At 36.6% G+C, this 25,484-nt stretch overlaps 1 protein-coding gene across 5 annotated transcripts in view; it reads right to left on the bottom strand.

The window, feature by feature from the left end:
* sgg (shaggy) overlaps nt 1-25,484 on the bottom strand; it is a 59,978-nt gene that overhangs the window by 30,171 nt on the left and 4,323 nt on the right. The window contains exon 2 of one of the 5 annotated variants that reach the window (XM_017162497.3): nt 16,220-16,504. In XM_017162497.3, the coding sequence (XP_017017986.1) occupies nt 16,220-16,304 (85 nt within the window). In that variant the 5' untranslated portion in view covers nt 16,305-16,504. Of the gene's footprint in view, nt 1-7,661; nt 7,878-9,706; nt 10,140-16,219; nt 16,966-25,484 lie in introns of those variants that run through there. The other 4 variants (XM_041774982.2, XM_017162495.3, XM_017162494.3 and 1 more) reach the window with 4 other exon arrangements.

Genomic DNA, 25,484 nt, shown 5'->3' with positions numbered 1-25,484 from the left:
CCCCCCCCCCCCCCCCCCCCCACCGCATCAAATGATTGGGCCATGTGTCATCAGCCGAAAAATACCAGTACCAGAACACCAGAGAAAAAAACAACAACAAATTATTCGACAACAAAAAGTCAACAAAAAATCGAAACATTAATGAGGAGAAAAGCCGACGCCGACGACGTTCGCTCACTCTCTCATGAGAGCAAAAATAAAAGTTGCGTGTCTCTTTCTTTCGCGCATCTCTGCTCTCTTTCTGGCCACAATGACGCAATGCGTGTCAGCATTTACGTCAGGCAAAGACGAAAGCGAACACGAGCCCCGAAGTTGCTCTTTCTGTTTCTTTCTCACCATTCTTCACTCCGTTTTTGAACTCCCAAAAAGTTATTGTTTTTTGCTTTATTCTTACTGAAAATCAAAAGCTACACAGTGCAGAGTCCACACAAAGGTCAGGCTCAGTTTAGTACAGTGGTAACTGCCTCAAGGAAAACGATTTTAATCATCAGTATAAGTTTAGGGTGTTGTAATCTATCTATCTAATTTCCCAAGTATCTTTAAGATCCACTAGGTGATAGATTCAACAAGTTTAACCTTTTTAATTTTCATGGAACTTCCACTGGTAATTTGAGTTAGCTGTGGATCTTTATCATTTCTCAGCACAAAATTTTCTTCAGTTTCCCTAGTTTTACCCGATCTACATATGCTGTGCCGAGTCATGATCCACATAAGCACCCTGGTATCTGGCGCAGACACTCCACTTCCCGACACCAGACAAACACTACGTTATAGTGGCGATAAGATTTTACCACAGACAATCCGGCTTTTACCCCAAGTGCGGCTGCACTTGCACAAGCAAGGGAAAGGGTAAACGAGTTCAGGCCAGACCATACCAGACGGAACCCTGGGAGCTGGAAGCGAAACGGAATCGGAATTCCGATTCAGATATTTGGGGGTTTCACAGAGCCACAATCGGGGGCGTTTTTGGGTAAGCACGTGATGAGCGGATTTTCGATGGACAACCGCTAAGTGATAGCCCCTATATAAATATGAGTATTAGAGTCTGGAATGTTTGCCGCGGGCAAACTGCAAGGCGGAAAATGAATTCGACGCATAAATAAGCAGGTGCTAATTGCCGGTCGACAGTGGAAAAGTTGTGTGTGCTGCTGTGCTGTGTGTACTTCCTTTCTTCAATCAATAATTATGGATCGGTGGACAAAAGAGACTTCACCTTCTCGCTCGATGCCATTAAATTTTCATCCAATAATTCGCTACCAGTACTTCCCTCCCATCCGTCTCTTTCTGGCTGGTTGCTAATTAAATTTGCACGCAAACAAGCTGGAAAGAGATGAAGCTACGAGAGCTAGAGATGTGCTAATTGTGCTCGCTAATTGCGTCCAAAAGATTCGCAATGAAACGCAATAAAAAAAACAAGAAAGAAAGCAAATTTCGACAGACCGAAGTTCATTATACCCTTTCATTTATTAGCGACTGAATATCGAAAAGGTAGGAAATCAACAGAGCTTCGTTCTGTGAGCATATGTCTGCATAGGAACGGAATGTAAGGAAACAAAATTACGCTCAACTAATAATCACAAAAGTCCCTTTGCCTTAGATGAGATTTGTTCTTTTTCGATTTATCCAAATCAAAATTACAATGCTCTCGGCAAGGGTATAGCAATAATATTTAAGAAAATATGTATCAAAAGAAGAGGAACGTTTCGTGTTCCGTTTCACATTGTTGTGCAGCAGACTGGAAAGTTTTGGCGAGCGGTGAAAAGTCTCAATGTAAACGGGAGAATTTGAGGCTGGGGACGGGGGATTGCGATTTAGTTGGTCATGCGATAATTTCGTTAGACGCCACGCGCCACTGATTAAACGCCTTCGCCTCATCCTCCTCTGTCGTGTTTTCCCACCTCATTTCGTCACCTCCTCCTCGTCCCCCTTTTACCACTCTTCAAGCAGCAGAATTGCATTAAAAATAGCCAATAGGCGAGTGTTAAATATTTGAAAAGGGGTCTAAGGTCTATTTTTGGCTTAGGTTTGACCGATTCGAAACGTTTCGATGATTGTTGATCGACTAATTGGCGTCCGGCTAAGTGATGCTAACTAAAGTGGAACGAGTGGCAAGGAAACCTGCGCCCGCAAGGCTACAGGGACTGTTAACTGTACAGCCGAAATAGTCAAATTAAAATGCAGAAAATATATTAAATCAATCATGGTAACTTTCTAAACTGTTTATTTGATTTTTTGCAGTCTTTTTTATTATATTTTTTTTTTTTTTTTTTCCCTTGCTGCCTTCAGACTGGCGGTCGATAATCGACCTTGGCAATTAGGCAGGGGCGGGAACGATGGGAACGGAGTGGTGGCGTGAAGTTGTCGACACCAAACAACAGGTTTCAGTGCGGTTAACACTGGCCTCGCACACTAAACGAAAACACTGAGAACAACACTAAACATTGAACATGGCAAATAGCACCATAAACAAAAGAGCCGCAAATGGCCAAAGCCAAAAGACAAATCTGAGCCCAAATCGGCAAAGGTTAAAAGCGCACTTGAGGCTACATCCAAAACATATATACAAGAAACTCTATAGAATACGACACGAAGTGATTCAATACTCAGCTCCATTCACCTGCACTTAATGCGGGAAAACACAACTAAAGTACAAATAAAGAAAAGAGGAGCGAGCGCCAGGCACAAAGGCGAATGGCAATGCGAATTCCGAATCCGAATGCTTTTCCGCCATTTCCACATTCTCGCATAAATTAAGTGCACTTTTTGTTGTGGCTATTTTGCGCTATGGATTTCCGCAAAATCAGGCAGCAATTTATCGGGGCAATAGCCCCTGCAACCTGCGCCGCCCCTTAATTGACAACATTTCGCTTTAGAACTCAATTAACAGATTAGATTCTGCCTGCCAATGGCACTTGTCGATCAATACCATTGATCGAAATGGAGCACTTTAGATATCAGCAAATCAATTCCCGCAAACTAAATAGGACAACAGGAAGAATTAAGCCTTATAAATATATTTTTCTATTAAATAGGAAAAGTGGAATAGAACGTCGCCTAATCAAAGCATATTCAAACTTGTAAAAAATAATTATGAATTCTGTGAATGTAATTACATGATTAAAAATATGAATAACAGGTTGAATTTGTTGTATTTTGCTAACATTTAGCTGATTAGAAACAAGCCCTTAATGTAAGTTAATTCTCTTAAATAGTATAACAAGAGACAGTTCAAGAATTAGTCGTATTTTCCAACTATTTTGACTGTGTTGTCATTAAACACGAAATAAAAATTTTAAAGGCAACGATGATGATTATGTCCAGGCCCCCAATCGATTTGTATGCCCCACACGCAATCCCCACAATCCAATCAATGGACAAACCCTCGTAATAAAAATGTATGCAGTAAAAAATAAGTTAATTAAATGAGTGAGAAAGCAATTTTGAGCGCGGAACGAAAAGGAATGGAACAGCGCGTGCTGTAGGAACTGTTTGTCACACATTTATTACCCGACGTTGTCGTCGTCGTGTGGCTTCTTGGCCAGCTTTTTGTATCCAACCGACGACATGTTTACGTCGGATATCGTTATTTTTACTCTTTTATTTGGATCGACTGCCACTGCCGCCTTTCCTTTCCTTTCCCTTCAATTTTACTCCATTGCATTATACTCGATTCGATTCCGTATCATCCCCGTCCACCCGTCCAGCCAACCTGCTTTGTCATTATTATTGAACGTATTATTTTATTGCAAATTGAAGTAAAAAATGTTAATTGAACGATAACAACAATGCGACAACGTCATCAGGTTCTTTTATTGCGAGTATACGTATCTATATTGTGTGGGAATAAAGTGCGTATAGCGTATATAATTCAATCGTTTTACACAATCATTTCTTATTAAACACCTTTTTTTATTTGGTGAGACCTTATCATATTCATAAATTCAGTTAATGAACTTTTTGATTGCTTAAAATTTAAATTATAGAAATCAATCAAGCAATTTTATGTCACCAATATTCACACATGACCGGAAATTGTTGCAGTTGCCGAGTTATGAAACTCCGTGTACTCACAAAACGGACTGGCATTTTTGGTTGATGTTATTGTCATTATTATATGAGGTTGCAATGGTTTTTGTGCCATTGACCGTAATTCGCTTGTTTTTTAATAAATATACATATAAAAATCACATTCTTTACAATCACATTGCATTTCTAGTTACCCAAAAATGCCAAAATCCTTAATTCACCTCCAAAAATGAGCGTGAGAAATCGCCTGGGGCAACTTCCTCCTACTCTTAGTCGTATTATTTTTTTCAGCTCGTCATTGGCGTTATAATAATACAACGACTAAATACATCAAGACGTGCAAATATGTTAAAGATCCCCCGTTCTGATCCTAAGCACTGAAGAAACTAACTAAGGAGGGAGGACCCCAGTGCTGGGGAACGCGTGGGCACGTATTGACTATACATAAGTCAGCTGACTCCAATGAAAATGGCACACGCAGCGCCTGCGTTGGAAAGAGACGGGGCTCACGGAGATTATAGGCGACAACAACTGCATTTAACAAGATCGAGTCGGTTTTGATAATGAGCAGAGACTAAAGAAGAAAGAGGCTGGCAGGAGAAGAAGAAGATGCTAGAGACGAAGAAGAGCACAAGCTTAAAACGTGAGCACACGGTACAAATAAACTCATTGAAATCATTCAACAAATTCAGTTACTTTCTTATCTCAATCACTGTTGGGCGCCATTTTTAGGTCGCGAGATCATGATATTTAAAGTTACAAATTTAAATGTATTTATTGTGGGATTTTTTTTTAAATATAAGATTATAAACCAATGATTATACAGGAATAACATTATTTCGTAATGTTAATAGTAATAATAATATTATTAGTATGTTTTGGTATGCAGTTTTGGCCCCCAAAAATAAAAATAAATTCAAACTAAGGCAAAGCTCCTTATCGCAGAGCTTTTCGCGGAAAAAGCTCCCTCGATTGTTCTCTTCCTCCCCCTTTGCCCCCATCACCTTCTTCTTTCGTTATACATTCCGTCCCGTCTGCCTTGAACCATTGACACATTTAAGGCGTGGGCGGAGCAGTGAAAGAGCGTGGAAGAGAGGAAGAAAGGCGAGCTTAAGAGAGAGAGAAAAGTGATCGTCATATTAAAAAGCAAGCTATTTGCCTTAAAAATAAATTACTTCAAAATCGCACAAGACAAATGTAAAATGAGAAATGCCAGGGCATGGAAGGGAATGATAAAAAACGGGAATAGAAGGGGTAGGTAAGAGGAGAATGGGGAAAAGGGCGAAAGGCGAAGCACCAGAAAAATCAACAAACAAAAAAGCCAGGCGAAACAAACGAAGAAAATTAGCAAATGCTACAACATGTGTTAGTGTGTGTGTGCAAATATTTCTTCGTCTGCGCTATTTTTATAAAAAGAAAAAAATGTTGAAGAAAAAGAAACATAAAAAAAATAAAAATAAAAAGAATAAGAAAAAACAAAAAAACTAAAGCGAAAGAGCGTGCAAGCGCAAAAGCAACAACAACATGAAGTTACTTCGAATACAACGTTTCGCCTTTGGGGGGCACTCGAAGAAGCAGAAAGAGAAGCCGAAGCTGAAGAACGGGGAGGAGCAAAGGAGGAGGAGCTCAGCCGGCACAGTTCATGCGAATTTTTTTTGGGAATTTTCCACTGGCAACGCGACAGCAGCAGCAGCAACAACGTTAATAATTCACTTTTGGCCCAGACCACCATTAACAGCAGCGGTCATATCAATAGTCACAAAGACTCATATGCACAGATTTTCATCACATTAAAGCACTTTCGCCCTTGATAGCACCTATTTACTCTAGAATTTCTCAAATCCTAGTCATTCTATTGTGCTAACCCAAGGAACACGTTCACACTGATCTAATAAGCAAACGTCTTGGTCACACATAGCTAGCTAATCCCCCTAAAATTGATCTATGAAGTATATTTCTTAGCCTAATGCCTAATAACATAACTTGAAACATTAAGGAATCATCTATAATAAAATATCAGAAGCAAATATGTAAGGGGAATAAAAAGTTGCCAAAACTCTAAATTGGATTTGGGAAGAAAGAGAAAGAAGTGTATAATATTTATTTACGGAAATTACCCATGATAAAAAATACACGATTAATTAGCACGCATTTGACAAATTTTACTATACAAATTTCGTTGCTAAGGCCGAGTGTATTTTTTACAGAAAACTGAGGCGGCTTTCAGTTCTCCGGGCCCATCTGGAATATCGCAATAGCAGGGTATCTATTTTCTTGGCTAATGCAGTGTTTTCCCTGACATCGGTTAGAGCAGCAGGAGCAGAGGCGCATATTTCAACATTGTCGCCAATAAGGAATTGCATGCACGTACTGCAACCGACTCAAACCAAACACCGCCACCACTCCCGCCTCCCCACCACGAATACTCATTGAAGAACTTTTGCCCATAAAAGCAAATGTTGATCAGTGGAATGGGGCGGATGGAGGGAGAGGGGCAGGAAGGGGTTGTGGAGGCGGGGGAAGAGGAAGAGAGAGAGAGAGCCACCAACACCAATTAGCGCGCAGACGCAGCGGAGCAACAACAGTAACAAACTGCACTGAAAACTATGGTTTTCTTCCCAATATAGTAGTTTCTACTTTTAACATGTTCCAATATATTACTATACTAATTATTATTTATCATATAATATATAAAGGTAGCCTCAGAACGATGATATGAACGTTTCAAGTTTACAAAATGAAGAGATCTCCCTTTTGTGCACCGAGTGCACTTAAAGTTCCGAAGTACGAATTCGGTGAACCCTTTTAATACCCAATCCGACAAAACGACTTTGATCTAACCATAAAACAATCTTTAAGCGTTTTCCAAAGTATCCAATAAATATTTCAAAAGTGGCAACCCGTTGAATACTTCCCACTTGAAACTAAACCCTCCCGTTTTTTAAAGTGTAGAGCACAAACAGTAACAACAACGATACACAAAAAGAAGAAACAGGTTTGAAGACGACGACGCCGCCGCCGTCGCTGCTTTGCTTCGCCACTTGTTGTGTGCCTCACAGGAGGGAAAGAGGGAGGACGCGAGGGCACCAGAGAGCGAGACGGGGATATTGCAAAAACTTTTCCATTGATGAATTTTTAGCCACTTCTTCTTCTTCGTCTTCGTATTCGTTTTGTAGTGAAGATGCATGGTGCACGTTTGTGTGTGTGTGCGCGCCCGCGTATGACAAGTGTTTTTAATAAGAGCCGACGAAAAATGGCTTAAAAAAGCTTTCTAGAACATTCTCTTCTGTGCTGCTAAAAATAATTCCCCGAACTATAAATACAAACATAAATACATAGCAAGCTTGGCGTTACGCAAAAGTGTGCGTGTGCGCGGGCGCTTGTATAAGTGTTATCCGTCAAGTTAAAGTTAAAGTTGCCAAATTTCACAATTCCCCGAAATGAACTCCAATTAGATGGAGATTCCATCCATCGGATTCATTCATTTAAAGCTCCACTTTTGTATTTCTCCCTCTTCTCTCTATATTTTGCCTTCAACGGTGTAACGGTGTCAGTAGAAAAGGCAGCAAAAACAACAATGGGGCAACTAATTGGATTTCAATGCATATTGATTTCGATTTTTGGGGACACATTACACTGCACTAAACACACGGTCGACACACAAAAAAAAGAAGAAATAATCGGTCGCGTCACGAATTTGTTTCACTTTTGTTTCTCCTTTTGTTTTTATTTTTATTTTTATAATTATTTTCTTGCTTGCTTGCTGATAAAATCACAAGTAAATAAAGCCAGCGGAACGCGAAATCGAACGGGGAACGCCCGAATGAAACGGGATGAAACGAGGGGAGAGTACGACGCCGCCTGTTCGATGGATTCAACGCGAGTGAGCGAGGCGAAACATCGGCATCCACATCACATTCACACCGCTATCGCCAACGACGCTGGCAGCGCAGCAGCTGCGACGCCGCCGTCTACAGCACCGTTCAAGATAATATAATCTCTAACCTTATATACATTTTTTTATACATACAAACTGCTGAAAATATCGTCTAAATAACGCCATACATCGCCGATATTTTTAATAATTTTTAACTTTAACTTCTCTTCCTGATTTTAAGTTTGTACAGTTTAGCAACAAAGCTTTGATTAAACAAAAAAAATTTTGCTATTTTATTTTATTATTTACGATAGTTTTATGATATTGGAAACGATAAACAAAATTAATCCCCAACCTTCTTAAAACAAAAGAATAAGAATATTATAAGATTCCGACAACTATTTTGTTTTTCTTGAAACTAGTTTATTGAGCGCTGATGTAAAAGTATCGGAGCATTGAACGTTGCGAACAACCGCAAAATTGATCGCCACATGGAAAGAGAGCAGCATAGAAGTGACGGAGAGAGAAAGAGAGAGTGCGGAAGAGTGGGGGCAAAGGAGAGAGAGCGCACGCTAAAGAATTTCTAGTCAACGGAAAGCTTATTTGCATGCGATGCGTGTGTTTACCACACATGTATGGATGTATGAGTGTGTGAGTGCTGCACCGGAATCTCGTGTGTCGGCTTATGCAAAAATTAGGTAACCGAGACAGAGGCAACACAAGAAAGTGGAAGAGAGAGGAGACGCGATGAATCAACACACAAATAGCAAGCAAGCGAACAGAAAGAGAGCGAGAGAGAGTGGGTGGCAAGGCCTTGCGTGGCACAGTTAATGCCGAAAGCCCCCGAAAATGCAGCCAAGAGGTAAAAACAAAAAGTATCGTTTGATTAACAAGCGCCGCCCAAAAGTATGCAAAGGCAAGAGCCAAGGCTATCACGCCTTTTATAAAGGCCATGCCCCCACAGGGTTTCTATTTAGTTACCTTCAAGGATAAAAGGACTTAAATATAAACAAAATATACTTCTTGGTTAAACGTATCTTTGAAATAACTTGAAATGTTTCAAAGAAAATACGTCTTCAATTAACGGACTAAAACGTACATTTTAACATAATATTTAACAAACTAATATTTATTTAAATCTTTAATAAGTTGAGTATTTTAAATCATCATAAGTCTTCAAAAAAGAATTTTGCACATATGGATAATTAACAACAATTTAAGCATATTTTTAACAGTTTTAACCAAATTTTATAGATTTTATTCTGTCCCACTTAGTGTGATTAATTTAATACAATTAAATTAGCTATACATTTTTAGATACCTTTGGTAACGATAAGATATTTTCTTAAAAAAATATGATTTATGATTCCTGACTAACTACTTTAATACACCCTTGGTCCCCCTGAAAACACACTAAAATCGATGATACGTTGGTTTACTAATTACAATTAATTTACTACCACTTGTCTTAAAAAAATAGAGACTAAGTTTCCTGATCTTCCCCTTTTCTTTTTAAGAATGCTGAAATAGTTTGGCTCAATTTATGGCACCCAACTTACAGCTCTAAAAATCCCCGAATGCATTTAAGCCAAGACATTCGCTTACCCGCTTTCTCGATATACTCAAGGCTTACATGACTCTTACCCACTAATGTAGGAGGTGATGGCAAAATAATTGTCAACTTACCTGGAAAAAAGAGAGAAAAGAAATGTACGATTATTATTAAGTTATCAAGAGGGTAGACTGTCAAGAAAGAGTGGTGTGATGGCTTAAATATACGTGTGACTTTGAGGTGACACTAACTCATTAGCGTGTGCAAAAACTGATGATCCATAAGACTGTCCGTCCTATTAATGGAGCCCGGTGGATATGCTGTGTTCTTGCTCGAGCTACCACCATTGACGGCGCCCTTGATATTCGACCCACTAGGGGCGGTGCCCTTGATCGAGCCACGATTGGCGGCCCCCCCTTTGGTAGTCGAACCGCTGGGGGCGGTACTCTTCATCATGCTAGTATGTACGCCGCTCTTAATCGAGCCACGGTGGGCGGCGGCCTTGACCTTAATATCGCGGTCCGGAGGACCCATCTTTCCGTACTTATTTTGCATATAATTCTATGATTACGATAGCTTTTTATTGACCTTTTAGGGATAATGAGGAGCGCCGTTATATTGGATACTTGGGAGGCTAGTGTTAGGACTACAGATTTTGAAGATAATTTTGACGTATAAATCGGAGTGATTATTTGTGATTACTTTTATCTACGAAATACGAGCAACAATTTCCATTGAAGTTCAAGTTGAGATAAATAAACGGAATTAAATGTATAATAATCAAATCAAATATTATCCAGATCCTCTAACCTACGATGATTTCAAGTCGAACTAGTTTTAGTGGAAATACAACATTTTTTTTTTTTTTTGTAATTTGTATTACAAATGAAATTAAATTGAATAGAAATTTTTAAGTGATTAAATATAAGGTTGTGCAGAATTCTTCAATAATATTCTAGAGGTCTGTGCCCTTGCTCGATCTTATTTCTGTCGCTCGAAAAGAATTTCGTATCATATTATTAACGTATAGATTTGTATACAATATTATATATTTAATTTCTTTATTGTATTTTCCTCTGTGTTTCGTCAATTACAAACAACATTGATAAATTATGGATTGTGGATTTGGACCAGCGCCAAGTGCACGCAATATTAAACCGAAAACAGAAAAACGCATTTGGGGGTCGCCGATCGCGAAACAAGAAAAGAAAAAAAAATAAATAAATAAAAATAAAAACAAAGAAGCAGCATTATAAATTATAAATAAAAATAGCAACATTTAATTGCATACGCGAATTACATAAATATTTATGAGGGAAGCAGAGACAGCAACAGCAGGCACAAACAAAAAGCAACTGCAAAAACATCGAAGATCGCCGCCGCTGCATTTGCTTTGGTATGCGCACCACCGTACCGCTCCACCTATGCCCTCCCGCTCCCCTCTTGGCATCCACATATGTGGGTCATTATCTTGTTTACGCCGCAGTGACGTCGATGACGCAGCGCTGCCAAGGCGAGCAGCGATGCTAACAGCGCCGTCAACGCACCACAATGATCGAAAGAAAAAAGAACGTAGAAATGCGCAAGAGAGCGGGGAAATTAATCAATTACTGCGTTTATGCCAAGAAAATTCAAGATTTAAGCTTATTTTTATTGTAATTCATATGTATGTTTGTATAAGAATATATGTAAGTGTGTCAAGGTCTAATCGAAGACAGAAACAAGTGTTGATTTCATTAACTAATAATAATTATCAAAATATTATCAATACAGATATTTTTTATAGTTCTGACAACGCTCATTACACTCCATAAGTGTACGCAAATTGACTTCTACCTTGTTTTCCAAGTTGAAATACTTTTAATATTGATTTAATGCAATCAAATTCGCAATAAACGTGCCACGTGGAATACATTTTGGGGAGGAGGAGTCAATAATGGCGGGGGAAAACTTTCAAGATGGCTTTAGGCATTCCAGCTAAACCGCAGCGAGCGACTGACCAATGACACGAGACAACTGGAAGTGCATTCCAGGTGCAGCACAGGGAAAACCAAATGAAAATCGAATAATGTACACATTTTGATTTCATTTAATTTGCAAATTGCAATGCCAAGCAAAGCCAACGAGATGATGGCTTCCACCTTGATCAATTAGTTAACGATGATTCATTGATTGATTGCTTTAACGAAAGTCATAAAGAAAACTTTTCAACCGTTCTCAATGATTTCGGTGGTTTTAAAATTATTCTGATACAATTAGCATACAGCATTGTTTGTTATTATTATTATTATTTTTTTTTTTAAACCTATTGCATTTTAAGTTGAGTAAAATTAAAAGTCAAAACCATTTAAAAATTATATTTTATACACTTTAAAACAAAACTATATACCTAAGAAGTAAGTATTAAATGTGCTGACTATTTAAAAAAAATTAATTTTCAATATTTTTAAATATTGTGTCTATTGTACTATTTATTATTGTATTTTAATATAATGCTTTTTAAAGTAATATTTTAAACGTAGAATCTACCCTGCCCTACTACATTTTTCACTATTTAAATTCGCATAATAATTTTCCATTTCCTCGTTGGCTATTTTTAACGCCGGGCGTGCAAATTGGATTATGATCCATTTTGTTAAATTATTAATAAATTATTAATTATATGTTGTGCTCTATTCGATATTTTTAGATATCCAAATGTGTCGCTTGCTTTTGATTTCTGTTTTTACAATCCAATTTTCGCGACAGGTGGAGAAAAGAAGCAGAAGAACCGCGGAAATAGAATACATTTGGTATTTTTGTTGATTTATTGTTTAAATTATATATTTAAATTTTGAATGTGAATTTTTTCTAGAATATTGTGTTAATTTCCAGCGAGCAGAATGATTATATTGATAAAATTAATATCTAGTAATACTACAGAATATCTTTTGGGTTATTTCGGTTATTCTTTTTTTTATGCAGTCAATAAAGGGGGTTGGCCATATTAGCGCCTTTGATTGGGGTAACTTTTTTCTAATTAAATTACAATTGTTTCTTAGTATTGTATGTATGTGTGCCTATTAGAAAGTTATAATTTTTATATATTTATTTAATAAATGTAGAGAAGGCCTTTTTGGTGATATTTTTCGAGTAAAATTTCCTTGATTTAAATTGTTATTTTTCCCCCATTTTTGTTTGTTTATGTTCTTTGCATTTTTCGAGGATTTCCTTAGAAAAAAAGTGAGAGTTTTATTATTTTATTTTTTTTTTTTTCGTGTTACCTTCGAGCAGGGAGCCGCGGTTGATCAACATGCTCGATGTCTTGAGCAGCCAGCAGTAGAAGCGAAAGAATAGAAAAACGCTGGGCAGCGGCGACGCCACTGTCGCGGTCGCTGTCGCTGCCGCGGTCAAAGTCGCTGTTGCAGTCGCAGTCGGCGTCAGCGCGGGTGGGCGGCCAAAAGAGAGAGAGAGCGGGAGTCAGTGGAGAGGGGGGTGCGGAAAAGTGGGTGTGAGTGGGAGAGGGGGAATTCCGAATTGGAGTTCTCTCAACTGTTGACCTTCTTTTTATTTCTCTTTCCCGTTTTCTTCGTCAAACTTCTGCTTGCTGCAGCGGTATTGGCGTCGCAGTCGCTGCGCTGTCGCTATCTGCAGCGCAGCAGCAACTTATACACACATACACACACAGGCACAAAGACAGCACTTAAAAAACAAGAGGTTACTGTTCGCAGTGCTAATATTCTTTTTCAGTTTCTTGACTTAATTTCAGTTTTATTTCCGATTTCTTATAATGTTTTATTTCGTTTTTTTATTTTTTGTTTTGTCAAGTAAAAATGCAAAGCGGAGAGTGGAGAACAGAGCGGTGAGAATGGAGAGCGTTGCGAGCGTGGAGAGAGAACTGAACTCGCAGCGGGCGAATCTCGATTGGAACTAAAATTTCGCAGTGGCAGCGCGCAGCGGGGGACGCAGCGACGCAGCAGGCAGCGACGCGGGCAGCGGCAGAGTGGCGGCAAATTTAGAGTTTTCTTCTCCCCGTTTCAGTCACAGTCTGTTTTTATTTGTTCCGTGTTTTTTTCTTATGTTTTTCGTTGTGCGGAACTTTAATTTGTGGCGCGCGCTTTTTTATTTCAGCGTTCTTCTCGCCACGAATTTCGTGCTACTAAAAATTTGCCTTTTTCGCTGCGGAATCCGAGGGAAAAAACTGAATAAAACAAAAAATAACAGCAGAGACACACACACGTTGAGCTGTATGCAGCAGCAAATGCGGCGAATTCAACAGAGAGAGAGAGAGAGAGCGGAGAAAACTGCGAAAGACCCAAGTAATTGAAGAGAACACAACTTTTGAGGCAAATATTGAAAGAGAGAACTAAAAAAGCATAAAAATATTCAAGTAAAACGTTTTTTAGAGCAAACAAGCTTAAAAATATAATTAATTAACAGTCTAAATTTGAGAAAAGTTTTCAATTCAATAACACAAAGAATTACACTATATTTAATAAAGAGTAATGCGGCATATGAAGAGAGCCTTAGGAGTTGCGGCGAAACACCAAAGCGCTTCGGTTATTGCGCCGAAAATATAGAGCAATTATGGTAAGAGAATACAAAGAGGTATAAAAACCAATAAAAAAATAAGCATTTTTGAAACTTCCATTTCAAAGCTTAATCTAAATGGAATTAAATAAGGTGAAACCAATTTGCGATAAGTATTAAAATAGAGAATAAAGAAACGTCTTGAAGTTGCAGCGAAAATAGTGAGATAGCAACGGCGAGAGAGAGAATAAGCGGCGAAGAGCAGCAGTCAGCAGGTCGTGGGTGAAATGTTCACTTACACTTGCGCAAGTGTGCGCGTGTGTGCTTTCTCATGTGCTGGCATTGCACTATGGTCTAGCCGACCATTTTTTCGGTCAAAATGAATAACTGTGTAAATTTAAAATATATGCAACTTTACCAATCGCAATATTTTGCTTACAGGATGAAACTGGATCAATTTATTCGGATCAGGAAACTACATCCTAAATCTTTCATTGGCAAATTTTTAAAATAGTAATAAAAATAATGGTCACTATATTTTAAATACAACTTTATGTATGGGTTATGGGTTTTGGCCAAGTAAAGTGGTCGGCAGGACCATAGTGGATTGGCATGCGCGTCACTCGCCGTCCGTATGTTATTGTGAGCGGCGAATTAATTTGGACACTGCACAGTGGGACGGGTTACGTGACAGACCGGCGAACCGAACTTCCTTGGTATTTATTGCATGCCACACGCAAAGCGGCAAATTTGCAACGCGGCGAACAGACGAGAGAGTAAGCACTCGGCCAACAGCGAGAGCGTGCGAGTGCTAGATTAATCTCCAATTGGGAGAAAGAGCGGCAGAACTTACGATTGTGGTGAGTAGTAATGTGCTTGTGTGTGAGTGCACAAATCGATTGGCGAGCAAAAGAGAGTAAGGAGCGAGTAAATGAGTGGAGACGGGCGGTGCGAGAGGGGCTGTGTACAGGTGGACACACAGCAGGCCCAAAAGGGGCGGCGGGAAATACAGGGGACGAGCGGTAAGCGCTGATAATACAACCGTTTTAATGTTTTTATTCAGCATTTCTAGCGATTCGAGGGCAAAAGCAGCAGTTTGCAAAAAAGAACAGTAATATTTGATGGCATAAAAAAACATAATAAAAATAAACTCCCAGCAAAATTAACGTGTAATTCGTGTAATTACTTAAAAAAAATGTATAAATAAACTCCAACCTAACATTGCTTAAAATAATAAATTAAAGTCAAGAAGAAGTTCTAAAAGAATTTTTTGATTTAGAAGTTGAATCTATTAAAAAGTATTTCACATTTAAATAATTTTTCAAAATCGAAATACTAATATTATAATTTAAATATTATTAAACGAAAGTTTGAAAATATATTCTAACTATTTTTTTTAAATTTGAATACCAATAGTACTTGTAACATAATATTTATTTTAATTAAAATATATACAGCTCTCCATTAGATTTTGCGTACTGATTAAAGCAATGTATATACAAATTACATTTTTAAGACGTTATCGGATGATGCTGTAATGGAAATAACTTGCTTTGATTTTTTTTCTGCCTATGCATGTTCCGCTTTTCCATGCTGACCTTGAACTTCCTCAACGTCGCTTCTTTTCATTTTGTTTTCCGGTTGCGAATAGCACACTTTCGGGCTGACCTCAGATATTGATTGCATCTGGCGAACATTGTGCATTTGCGGATCGGTTCGATAAACCGGATAATTAGTGTGTCATCTTATTAGTGTGTCATAAAGTTCTAGGCTTCTTTTTAAATGCATTATACTTGCACAGTTTCAAGTGATAAAAGATGATTATTAATAAAGAAGATGCAATAATGCAAGAATCATTGTCCTAGAAGCTAGGGGTTTACGCGTTTAAGACTCTTTCCCCCTTCGAATCTTACTACTCATTTTAGTATAATATATGATACTATATGTATGAACTAGAACTCTAGACCCATACATTTTTCATAAGAATTTAATACGTAAAAATATTGAATATAAATAAAATTTACCAGAGCAACATAAGATAGATAACGACTTGTGTTGATTTTAGAACTTGTAACCTTTTTATATCTTAGGGTAGTATCTCCATATATTTCCATACATTTTCCACAGATTTTGATTATATTTCTAGGTAATTTGGATAACTAAATTTAAATAATTTGTGTCTACAGTTAATCCTCATTGTTTTCGGGGTCTAAATTATGTGTAGCTATTAAAATTTGATGTATCGATATACTCACTGCATGTTTTGACGCCTCCCAGCACCAGACTCGGCGACTGTTTATTACCCTCGGCGAAGGAGGAAGTTCTTGGACGACCGCTCATCTTTTCAACTTCTTCAGCTTCTGTGCTTCTTCTGCTTCTCTCTACCCTTCTCGCGCTTCTTCTTAACCCTTCCTCTTCTTCTTCTGCGTCGTCGATATCCTACTGCTTCCTCTTATGCCTTTTTCTCCTCTCCTGTGTCGTATCCTTGCTGCCGTTGCTGTTCTTGTTGTTCTTGTTCTGGTTTTGGTCGGTGATTGGTTCTGTGTTGAATTAATTAGTTTGTTGTGTTTATTTATTGTTCTTGGATATTGCTGCTGCTGGTGTTGTTGTTGTTGTTTTTTGCAATTTAATTTTCAGCCAAGCGTCATTGAATTTTATATGTTTTATATTGTTATATTAAAATTTAAGCTTATTATTTATTTTTGTTTTTCACCACAAAAAAAAGGAAGCTTAATAGCAGCTATTGCTCTCCTGCAGTAGTTGTTGTGGTTGCTTTTTGTTGTTTTTGCTTCTTCTTCGACTGCTGCAGTTTTTCGCAGGAAAATGCAGGGCCATTGGCATGCAAGCAAGTCTATTTTTTGTTTGTTCTTATATATTTGATATTATTATTTAATTTCTTGATTTATTTAATTTTTATTGTACTGCTGCCTGGGCATTTTCTTTGATTTTTTTAATTTTCACTTTTTTCCTATGCCTATTGTTTTTAACACTGATTTATTTGCTGTAAATGTTAAAACAATAATAAAAACATGACTTATTCTGTATTATATACCAAAACATTTAAAATGTTTAAATATTTAGGTGCTCAAGGTTAATTTTTAAAATTAAAAATAATACTAAAGCCAATTTTGATATATTAACTTTTTACTGCAAACTAAATAAATTTAATGAAAAATTTACTGGTTAAAAAATATAAATATTTATATATATATATTATCCTATGTTTTTTTGTTTATTTTTATATGCAATCTTTCTTGCAGTGTTTGGGTGATATTTTTGTTGCTTTTGTTTTTTACTCACATTCACTGACTCATTCACACTTATTTTTCGTTCTTTAGTCTGCATTCTTTGTTGTTCCTTCTTTTCAGATTCTTTATTTTAATGTCGCGGTTGTTGTTTATTATTTTCTTTGTTTTTTACCTTTGTTGCACAACAGCAAGACATTTTTTTAGTTAAATTTTTGGTAAATTTTGTCAGCTGCTTCTTATTTTGTTTTGTTTAATTCACACCCTACATGCATACACACGCACACACACACAAAACACAAAGAACTGCAGTTATGGTCCAATTGGGAGTAGTGCGCGCCTATTCTCTTATTGGCAGTTCCTCAAAAAGTGTCGGAGAAAGAGATGGCTTGCCTGTAAGAAGAAAGAGAGAAATTGGCATTTAGTTGTGTGTAAATTGCAAGTAAATTAAAGCTAAATGAGGCAGCGAGAATGGGAGAAAAGGGTTGACTAATGACCCCTCTCTCGCCCGCCTCTGCCCCGTCCCTGTGTCAACAAAATAAATTGCATCGTAATTCACAAACAGATGTTAATCAAAGTGGAAGAGTGTGCCAGCGAGTGTGAGAGCGAGCGAGAGATGCATGGATTGGCTGCGGGTCAGCTGAGAAAAAAAAAAAAAAAAAAAAAACAAAAAAAAAAAAAATAGGAAAAGTTAGGTCAGTTCGGTGGGGAATATCGAAGGAAAGTAGGAGAAGGCAGACAGGCCGCCACAAAGCGGGTAATTTCGGTTGCGTTAGTCACATAGGGGCGAAGGTTAGGGCGTGGCCCGAAACAAACTGATTGACCTATTTGAAATCGCCACCCCTGTGTGAAATCCACACCCCCAAAGAGCACCTACTTTCCCTTAATAGATTTTTCTCCTTCTTGTCTAAGTGCTTTAAATACGTCTTCTACGTCACCCAAGAGCCCAGAGTTGCATGCTATAGTATGTGCTTTCACATAACAACAAAACATCAGAATGTTACACTTGGCCAATTCGTTGAGTTCTTAAATAAAATAATATAAAAAGTTCTGTAGGTTATTTTTAGTTTAAGGCACATTTTTAAGGGGTTATATACAGTTGTGATGATAAAAAAAATCGACTTTTTTTTATTGCATATTCTTCAAGTATATACTGTTGAGAATACTCTCAGAAAAATTCATAACGATCGGAGCTTTAGAACCGAAGTTGTAGCAATTTATAGCGCACGATCTGCACGTCGGCTGGAACAAACTTGAAACTTTAAACGCGATTATCTCAGAACCTTGTTTTTTCGAAATTACCTTTGCGGTGGACACGATAACTAAAAAACTATTAATCCGATCAACACCAAATTTCGAAAATCTTATACCTTGAAAAAGTAAATTTTTTGTTAAAACCGTCGCCATTTTTTTTTTAATCAAAATTTTTACAAATCCATGGTCTAGAGGACTAGGCAATACAATATACTAACGAAATTTTTTTGAATTGTTGATTTCGGATGAACCGTTCTCGGGATATGATGTCCACCGCAAGTCACCATCGAAAAAAAGACGATCTTGGAATTCGGCCATAACATTTTTAATATTTAATATTTTTTTATGAAAAAATTGTATAAAGTACCCAGAAACATGTACTAAACAACGACGGTAAAACATTTTTGATAAATATTTTTTATGATGTCAAAAAAAAATCGACAAAATTGCATTTTTTTGCGCGGTACAACTGTATATAACCCCTTAAGGGCTTTAGGGTAATGACTACCCTTAGATAATAGAAAATATAAGCAAATAGGGTAAAAACTTTATACATTTACTAGGAGACCAAGCTTACTTCGCTCTAATTGATCGGAAGTTCTTTTCTTGAAATATTTCTTATAGCACAACAAATCGATTAAAAAGGTTTCCAAAAGTAATACTGATACTGATTTTCTTGATTTGCAGCATACTTTTTTTTACATTTTTTTTTTATTTACAAAATCAAAAATTCCGATTTTTATATCAGAATTCATTTTCAAAACCCATAGAAATGGAAATTAATTCCAAATACTCTCACAAAACATCAGGAAAGACAATATACCAATGTAAATAAAATAAAATATATAAAATATTTATAAAAATTATAAACTTTAATACATTAGTTTACCAATATTATTTATTTATTTTATTTTTAGGTTCTCCCTAATTTCACATATTCTAACTAAAATTCAACTAAAATTGAAGCAAATATATTCTAAGCCGTATGAATATGCCAAGACTAATATTATTTAGTGGTGATTTCATTTGGATAACTTAAGCTGCTCCTCTGAGCAGGCGAAAACAATTCAATTAGGACACGGCGCCCCATGAGTCCTTTGGCAGTGTCCTGCAGCAGAAAAAAAAATTATAGAAGAAGAAGAGAGCCAGAGCGAGAGCACTAGAGAAAGACGGATGGCCGTGTGCCAATTGCCTGCGACCGCCTGACAATGACACCATTTAATTTTAAATAGATCAACAACAAAAACACTCTCCAAGCGTCCCAAAGAGAGTAAGAGAGAGAGCTTCAGCGCCAGAGAGGGAGGGTGAGAGAGCGAGGGGTAGTGAATGAAGAAAGGGGAGCCACGAATTTATGGGTTTCCACCACGCAAACGACCAAACTGCAGGCAATAAATTCAAGACCAATAAAGGACGAGTATAAGTATAGAAACATACTACATAAAAAAAGCAGTAACTAAAAGTCAAAATTATCCTTGTAACATTCAAGATTTTTACTGAGTGTAATAGTTTTGGAGAAACTAGGGATTTTTACAAATATAAAAGTATCATGGGAAACGCATTCATCTAAAACCCTAAAGATACACATAATAAACTAATCTAAAATAAGCCTGGCTCTATGAACCATTAAGATTATATCAACCGGACTTGGACTTGACTCTATAGTTGTTATTTTTTGTCGAATCAATATTACCTTAGTCAAGGCAATCGCAGGTAAAGGTTTTAATTAAATATTGAATAGCCTTCCGCCTAAAGGGCGTATAAATAAATAATTAAGAAAGAACACAAAATAAATTAAAAAAAAGGGACAAATTGCAGGAAAAGAACAAACTAGGGGAGGAGTCGAGAGGGAAACATGTCAAAGGGCAGAATTTCCCGAGTGACTTGCAGGAGAGTGGAAGAAGAAGATGGGTGGCAACCACTGGCGACACACCGACGATGACAACGAGGACGTTTCGTTGCTTTTCGTGGCTGTCGTCATGCGACTGCCGCCATTTGACCCACAAAACCAAATGCCGCAGCGCCGAAAAGGTTCTCCAATTTCCAAGCCACCCCAGTCCCCATACCCATCACCTACTTTCCTTCTCACACCCCCTTGGAAAATAAATCGTAAGCTCATTTCCATTCATTCAATTAGCTCATTCAAAATTTGACCAAAAAGTGTAGGAAAAATAGAAATACAAATAAAATAAAGCACACACAAAAAAACGAACCCGAAAACGTAAAGCGAAAACGAGAAGTATTGTGAATGAGGCGAAGGTCACTTAACCCAAGGAAATTGCGTGTTTGGGCTAAGTAAATTCGCGCAAAGCCAGCTCAATTCGGTAATTAATGTTTTAAAAAGGGATATATATTTGCGTATTCGAGGAATTTTGCCTAAATTGAAATAATGCTGGACAATTGACTTTTAGCCGCACTTAAGTGATTACTTCTTTAATTCCTTGGAGTATTACATTTTAGTTTTGAGTCTGAATCTTGTATTATATTTGGACATTACTTGTATATTGTCTATATGTACAATTTGAATACCCAAATAATTATAATTGATATCATTAATATGTGGTAATAATATTAATATGAGGAATTTGCCTTAAAGCTTATATAAAAGAACAACCTACTTCTTTAAACAAATATTAGACATTACATTTATATTACATACACATATTTTTTATAATATATATTTTAACTTAATATTTAATTTTTTCCTATTTTCAAGAGATTTATTTGCACCTAATTGATTAAAATTGTCAAAGAATCAATTGAATCAACAATTTGCAGCCAAAAATTGCAAAGTTGTGGAACTTTTAAAGGGATCAAAGGCAATATCTTGCTCGTCACATCTAATAACCTTTTCGTTCATTCAAAAATGATGCTGACGAGGCTCTATCATGAAAATTATCGATCTAAAGAGTGACAAGAGGAGAGGGTACACAAGTTGTAAGCATTGCGGCTGCCTGGCGACCCAAAAAAAAAAAGAAAGAGACTACTAAATACACAACAAAATCAAGAAAAAAAAATAATAAATAAGGAAAAGCGGAAAATCAATGCCCGGCCAAGGGGTAAGAGATGTTTGTGTGTGTTTGTGACCACACTCCAGAAAGTATGCTGAGGCATTTCGGAAGCAAACATTTCTCCCACCCACACCACCAACCAACCCCCGCTTTTCCGCCCAACGCCTCCAACGCGAATCCATCAAGGTTAAAAGCGTCAAGGCAAACATTTTGGCCGCTCCATAAAAAAGGGGCTAAAGCTGAAATGAGAAGTGTGAGCGGAAAGAACCCATTCTCTCAATACGTTTTAATTATTATACACATTAACAAAAACACGAGAATTATTAAATTTATTAAATTGTTAATAAAAAAAAAAAAAAAAAATTGAAACTAAATCATGTCGTACAGTTTTTATACAGACTTTTGTGCTTTATTTAATTTTTTTTTAAGCAGAATTCATTAAGCTTCAATTCTGCATACTTCATTTTGTTGTAATATACTTCCCGATTTTCCTACGAGAGTCGAAAGAAAGATTTTCGGGGTGTCCTATAATTGTGGACAGGAGTGTATATGCGAGAAGCATTTCCAAAATTATTTCAATTACACAATTACGTTCAAAGAGAGATGATTTCATGGAAATGTGTGTAAGAGTTCCTAAATTGTTGTTGGTTTTCAATCATTTTGTGAAACTTCTGGCATATTGGCAGTTCGATTCCCTTGAGTTTAAGTCTTATTGAATTTAAAATGGAGAGTCAGTCAGTCATATGAACACCTTCGAATCAAATTGGAAAAGGTCAATATGTGAAGCACTGAGTGGAACCATTTTATATTCAAAGGTAAATTATAAACCTTTGAATATAAAATGGTTTAAATGGAGCATTAAAGTACCTCTAATAGGAGGCATTTTAAATTATAATATGAATATAACTATAAATAAATGCATAATGTCACACAAACTAGTAGTATTTTTACAGATAGTTTGAATTGTGTTTGAATTAAAAACCGTATAAATTAGTTTTCAAGAAAAGTATCCTGACGTTTCATAGAATAAGTATGTTATCCCCATTGTATTTTTTTTTTTTTTTTTTACGGGGTACGCTTTTGTTTATTGGCATTTGATTTCCCAAACCCATTAAACTATTGGCAGACAGCAGCTCGATGATTCCCCTGAGTTCGCTTAATTGAATTTAAAATGGAGCCATTTATATACATAGACCTCCCTATTTGGTAACCCCCTTTTTCCGAGGTATTCATGGTATTCCATCGGCCCCATTTCCACCTCCGCGTCTGAACAAAAAAAAAAATTAATAAACGAAAAGAAACCCACTGAAACTGTCGCCAATGGGGATTATTTTTGGCAAAAAGAAGGCGGGGTCCATCGAGGTCGCCTTCGCACAAAAGTCGCGCGCGCGTCATAATTTTCGCCTCTCCTTTTCCCTGTCGTATTTTCCTCTCGCTTTCCATTTGCTTTTGTTGTTGTTGTTGTTGTTGTTGTTGCTATTTGCCGGCTATTTTCGCGTGCTTTTCACACGTATTTTTAGTTGGCTTTATTTATTGATACACGCGCCCCAACCAACAACCAACAGAGCGAGAATTACGAATAAAGCGAATAATTTGGTATTTGCATGTCGTTGTTTTCCCTTACTTTCTTAACTTCTCCTGCCCCCAACTTCAATTATTCCTTTGCATTTTGGATCAACGAGGTTAAGGCTAACAAATACCTTTTAGGGAGACGGTATTGGGCCTATTGTTAAAGAAATAAAAAGCAAATCCGATGATTAACTGAACTATTTATCTTTAAAGAAAAAATATTTCAAAATTTACCACAAATTCATAGTTTTATTAAAGCTTTTTTTTAGATAGTTTCCAGCTAATACTCAGTATCTATGTATCTATCGTAACACCAACTATTTCTTAAACACTCTATATAATATTGCTTAAACTTAAAAACACCAAAATATCAATGAGAGAATGAATCGAGAGAGCAGGTAAAATAACATACACATACGTTTTGTATATTAAAATCAAGTAACAAAGAAGTTAAATAGGCACAAAATCATAATCTTATCGATTGTGTGTGTCTGTATGGAGTTTTTAAATCTCTTGTATTTTTTGCACTTCATTCTTTTGTTTCGAAACAATTTGTGAACAATAACAAAAAGCCACTAGGCATTTCCAGGCCGATTGTATCAGCAGATAGCAAAAGTGTTCATATTCCTAGATTACCCAATAAGCAAGAGGGTCTTTGTAGGGGAATTTTTTATTTTTTTTTCATTCTCGCTTTGTTTAACACAATCAGTTGTGATCACTGATCGATGATTGAGAAGCCCGGTTTTGGTTACAGCATTGTTGTCTCCCTCGAACTTTGCCACTGTTTAAAAAATATATTAGCTAATTGGTTTCACACCTGTATTGTCACTAAAAAAAAAAACAGTACTCATAAATAATAAGCTTCCAGGTTAAACATATAATATTTTTGCTCTGCTTTACACCGTAAAGTTTGTTTGACTACCCTTTCACAGAGATAATTTATGGGACTTTCTAATATTTTTAAAGGTCTTATTCGTTTTTAGATCTTTAATGGGACTTAAAAATTTTAAGTTAAATTGTTTTAAAAGGTCACCAGGAAAAATAAGATAAATGACCTGTGTGAACAAGGTAATATTAATATAAGAATAAAAAAAAATTCAATATTAGAAGCTGTACATTTAATAAATAAAGTCCTTGCTTACTCTTTCTGGTGCGAGTTTTCTTTTAAACAACTAACACACACGCGTATACACAAAAAAAAAAAAAAAAAAATTTATTTTTAATTGTTTCTAATAGATCTTTGTTTAATTTTTAGTTTGATGTCTGCGAAAATCGAGTTTCTGGATTTTTTTTTTTGCTGCCGGCATTCTTGAAAATGCAAATTTTAAACTTGCGATGCCGCCTACACCCACACAATAGCACACAAACACCGTTGCGAGAGAGAAACGCACGTGACACAAACACATACACAACGTCGCACACACGCACACAATTATGTAATGCCAGCAGTTGTTTTTTTTTTTAACATAAATCAATGCAGTCAATAAATATTTGAAAAAAATAATTTATAAAAGGCAAACCGCTGGTGGAAATACGAAAAAAAAAATGCGGAAAACGTGGCAAGACGGCAGCGCGGAAAATTCGCATTGATTTTGTGCTGGCAGAATTCGACTGACAAAACCGACAGAGCGCTACAACAGTGTTGCCAAATTATGACCAAAAATAAGCTTAAAGAAGCTATAACCAAATACTACAACGTATTAAATTCGACTTTTTTTTCGTAATAATGTAAATATTTATTTATTGTTAATGTATATAAGCGTAACTCATTTTTCTGGCAACTTATACGTGTGACAACATCCAAATTCTTTTGAAACAATAAAAATATATAAAATAATTTTAAACAAAAACGGATTTTTTTTATTTAAAGTGCAATTTATGCACAACAAAACTATTCAAGAAACGTAAACCATCAACAAAAACAGAAACACAAGTAGGGGTTTTTTTTTTTTATTAGCGTCAATGGATATATTTAATTCATGAATAATTCACGAAAAAAATGTTTCTTGTTTTCATGGTTGTTCTTGAATTCTATTCATCCCGGACAACAACAAATACTCAAAATAACTGAAAACAGCTGTTTTCCTACCAACTGCATTTACGATATTCTCAGTCATTTAGCTAATCCGAGGTTGGAAAAGTCAGTGTGGCTAAAGAGTTTGTGTAAATTAAAGGTCCATTTTTGGATAATACAAATATGCTATACTGACTGGCAATACTGACTAAAAGGCAGAAGAAAGCTAAGGGGCACAGTGAGCCAAGCGTTGCCAATTTAGATTTTTGGATGATAGATCGGACGGTTTTCAAAAGGATCCTCCGTTATTTTTCCATATATATTACCAAAATCGACACACTCAAAAATATCGTTTAACTACTCTAGCGTTATTTTTTAGCTGTAATCTAAATTTTCTGGCGATTTACAGCTTTTTTTTTAAGTTTAAGGT

This window comes from Drosophila kikkawai, chromosome X (genome assembly GCF_030179895.1).
Source record: "Drosophila kikkawai strain 14028-0561.14 chromosome X, DkikHiC1v2, whole genome shotgun sequence".
NCBI classification, from domain to species: Eukaryota; Metazoa; Arthropoda; class Insecta; order Diptera; family Drosophilidae; genus Drosophila; species Drosophila kikkawai.
Note: the sequence above shows the minus strand (reverse complement) of the source record. Positions and strands in the feature narration are given on the sequence as shown.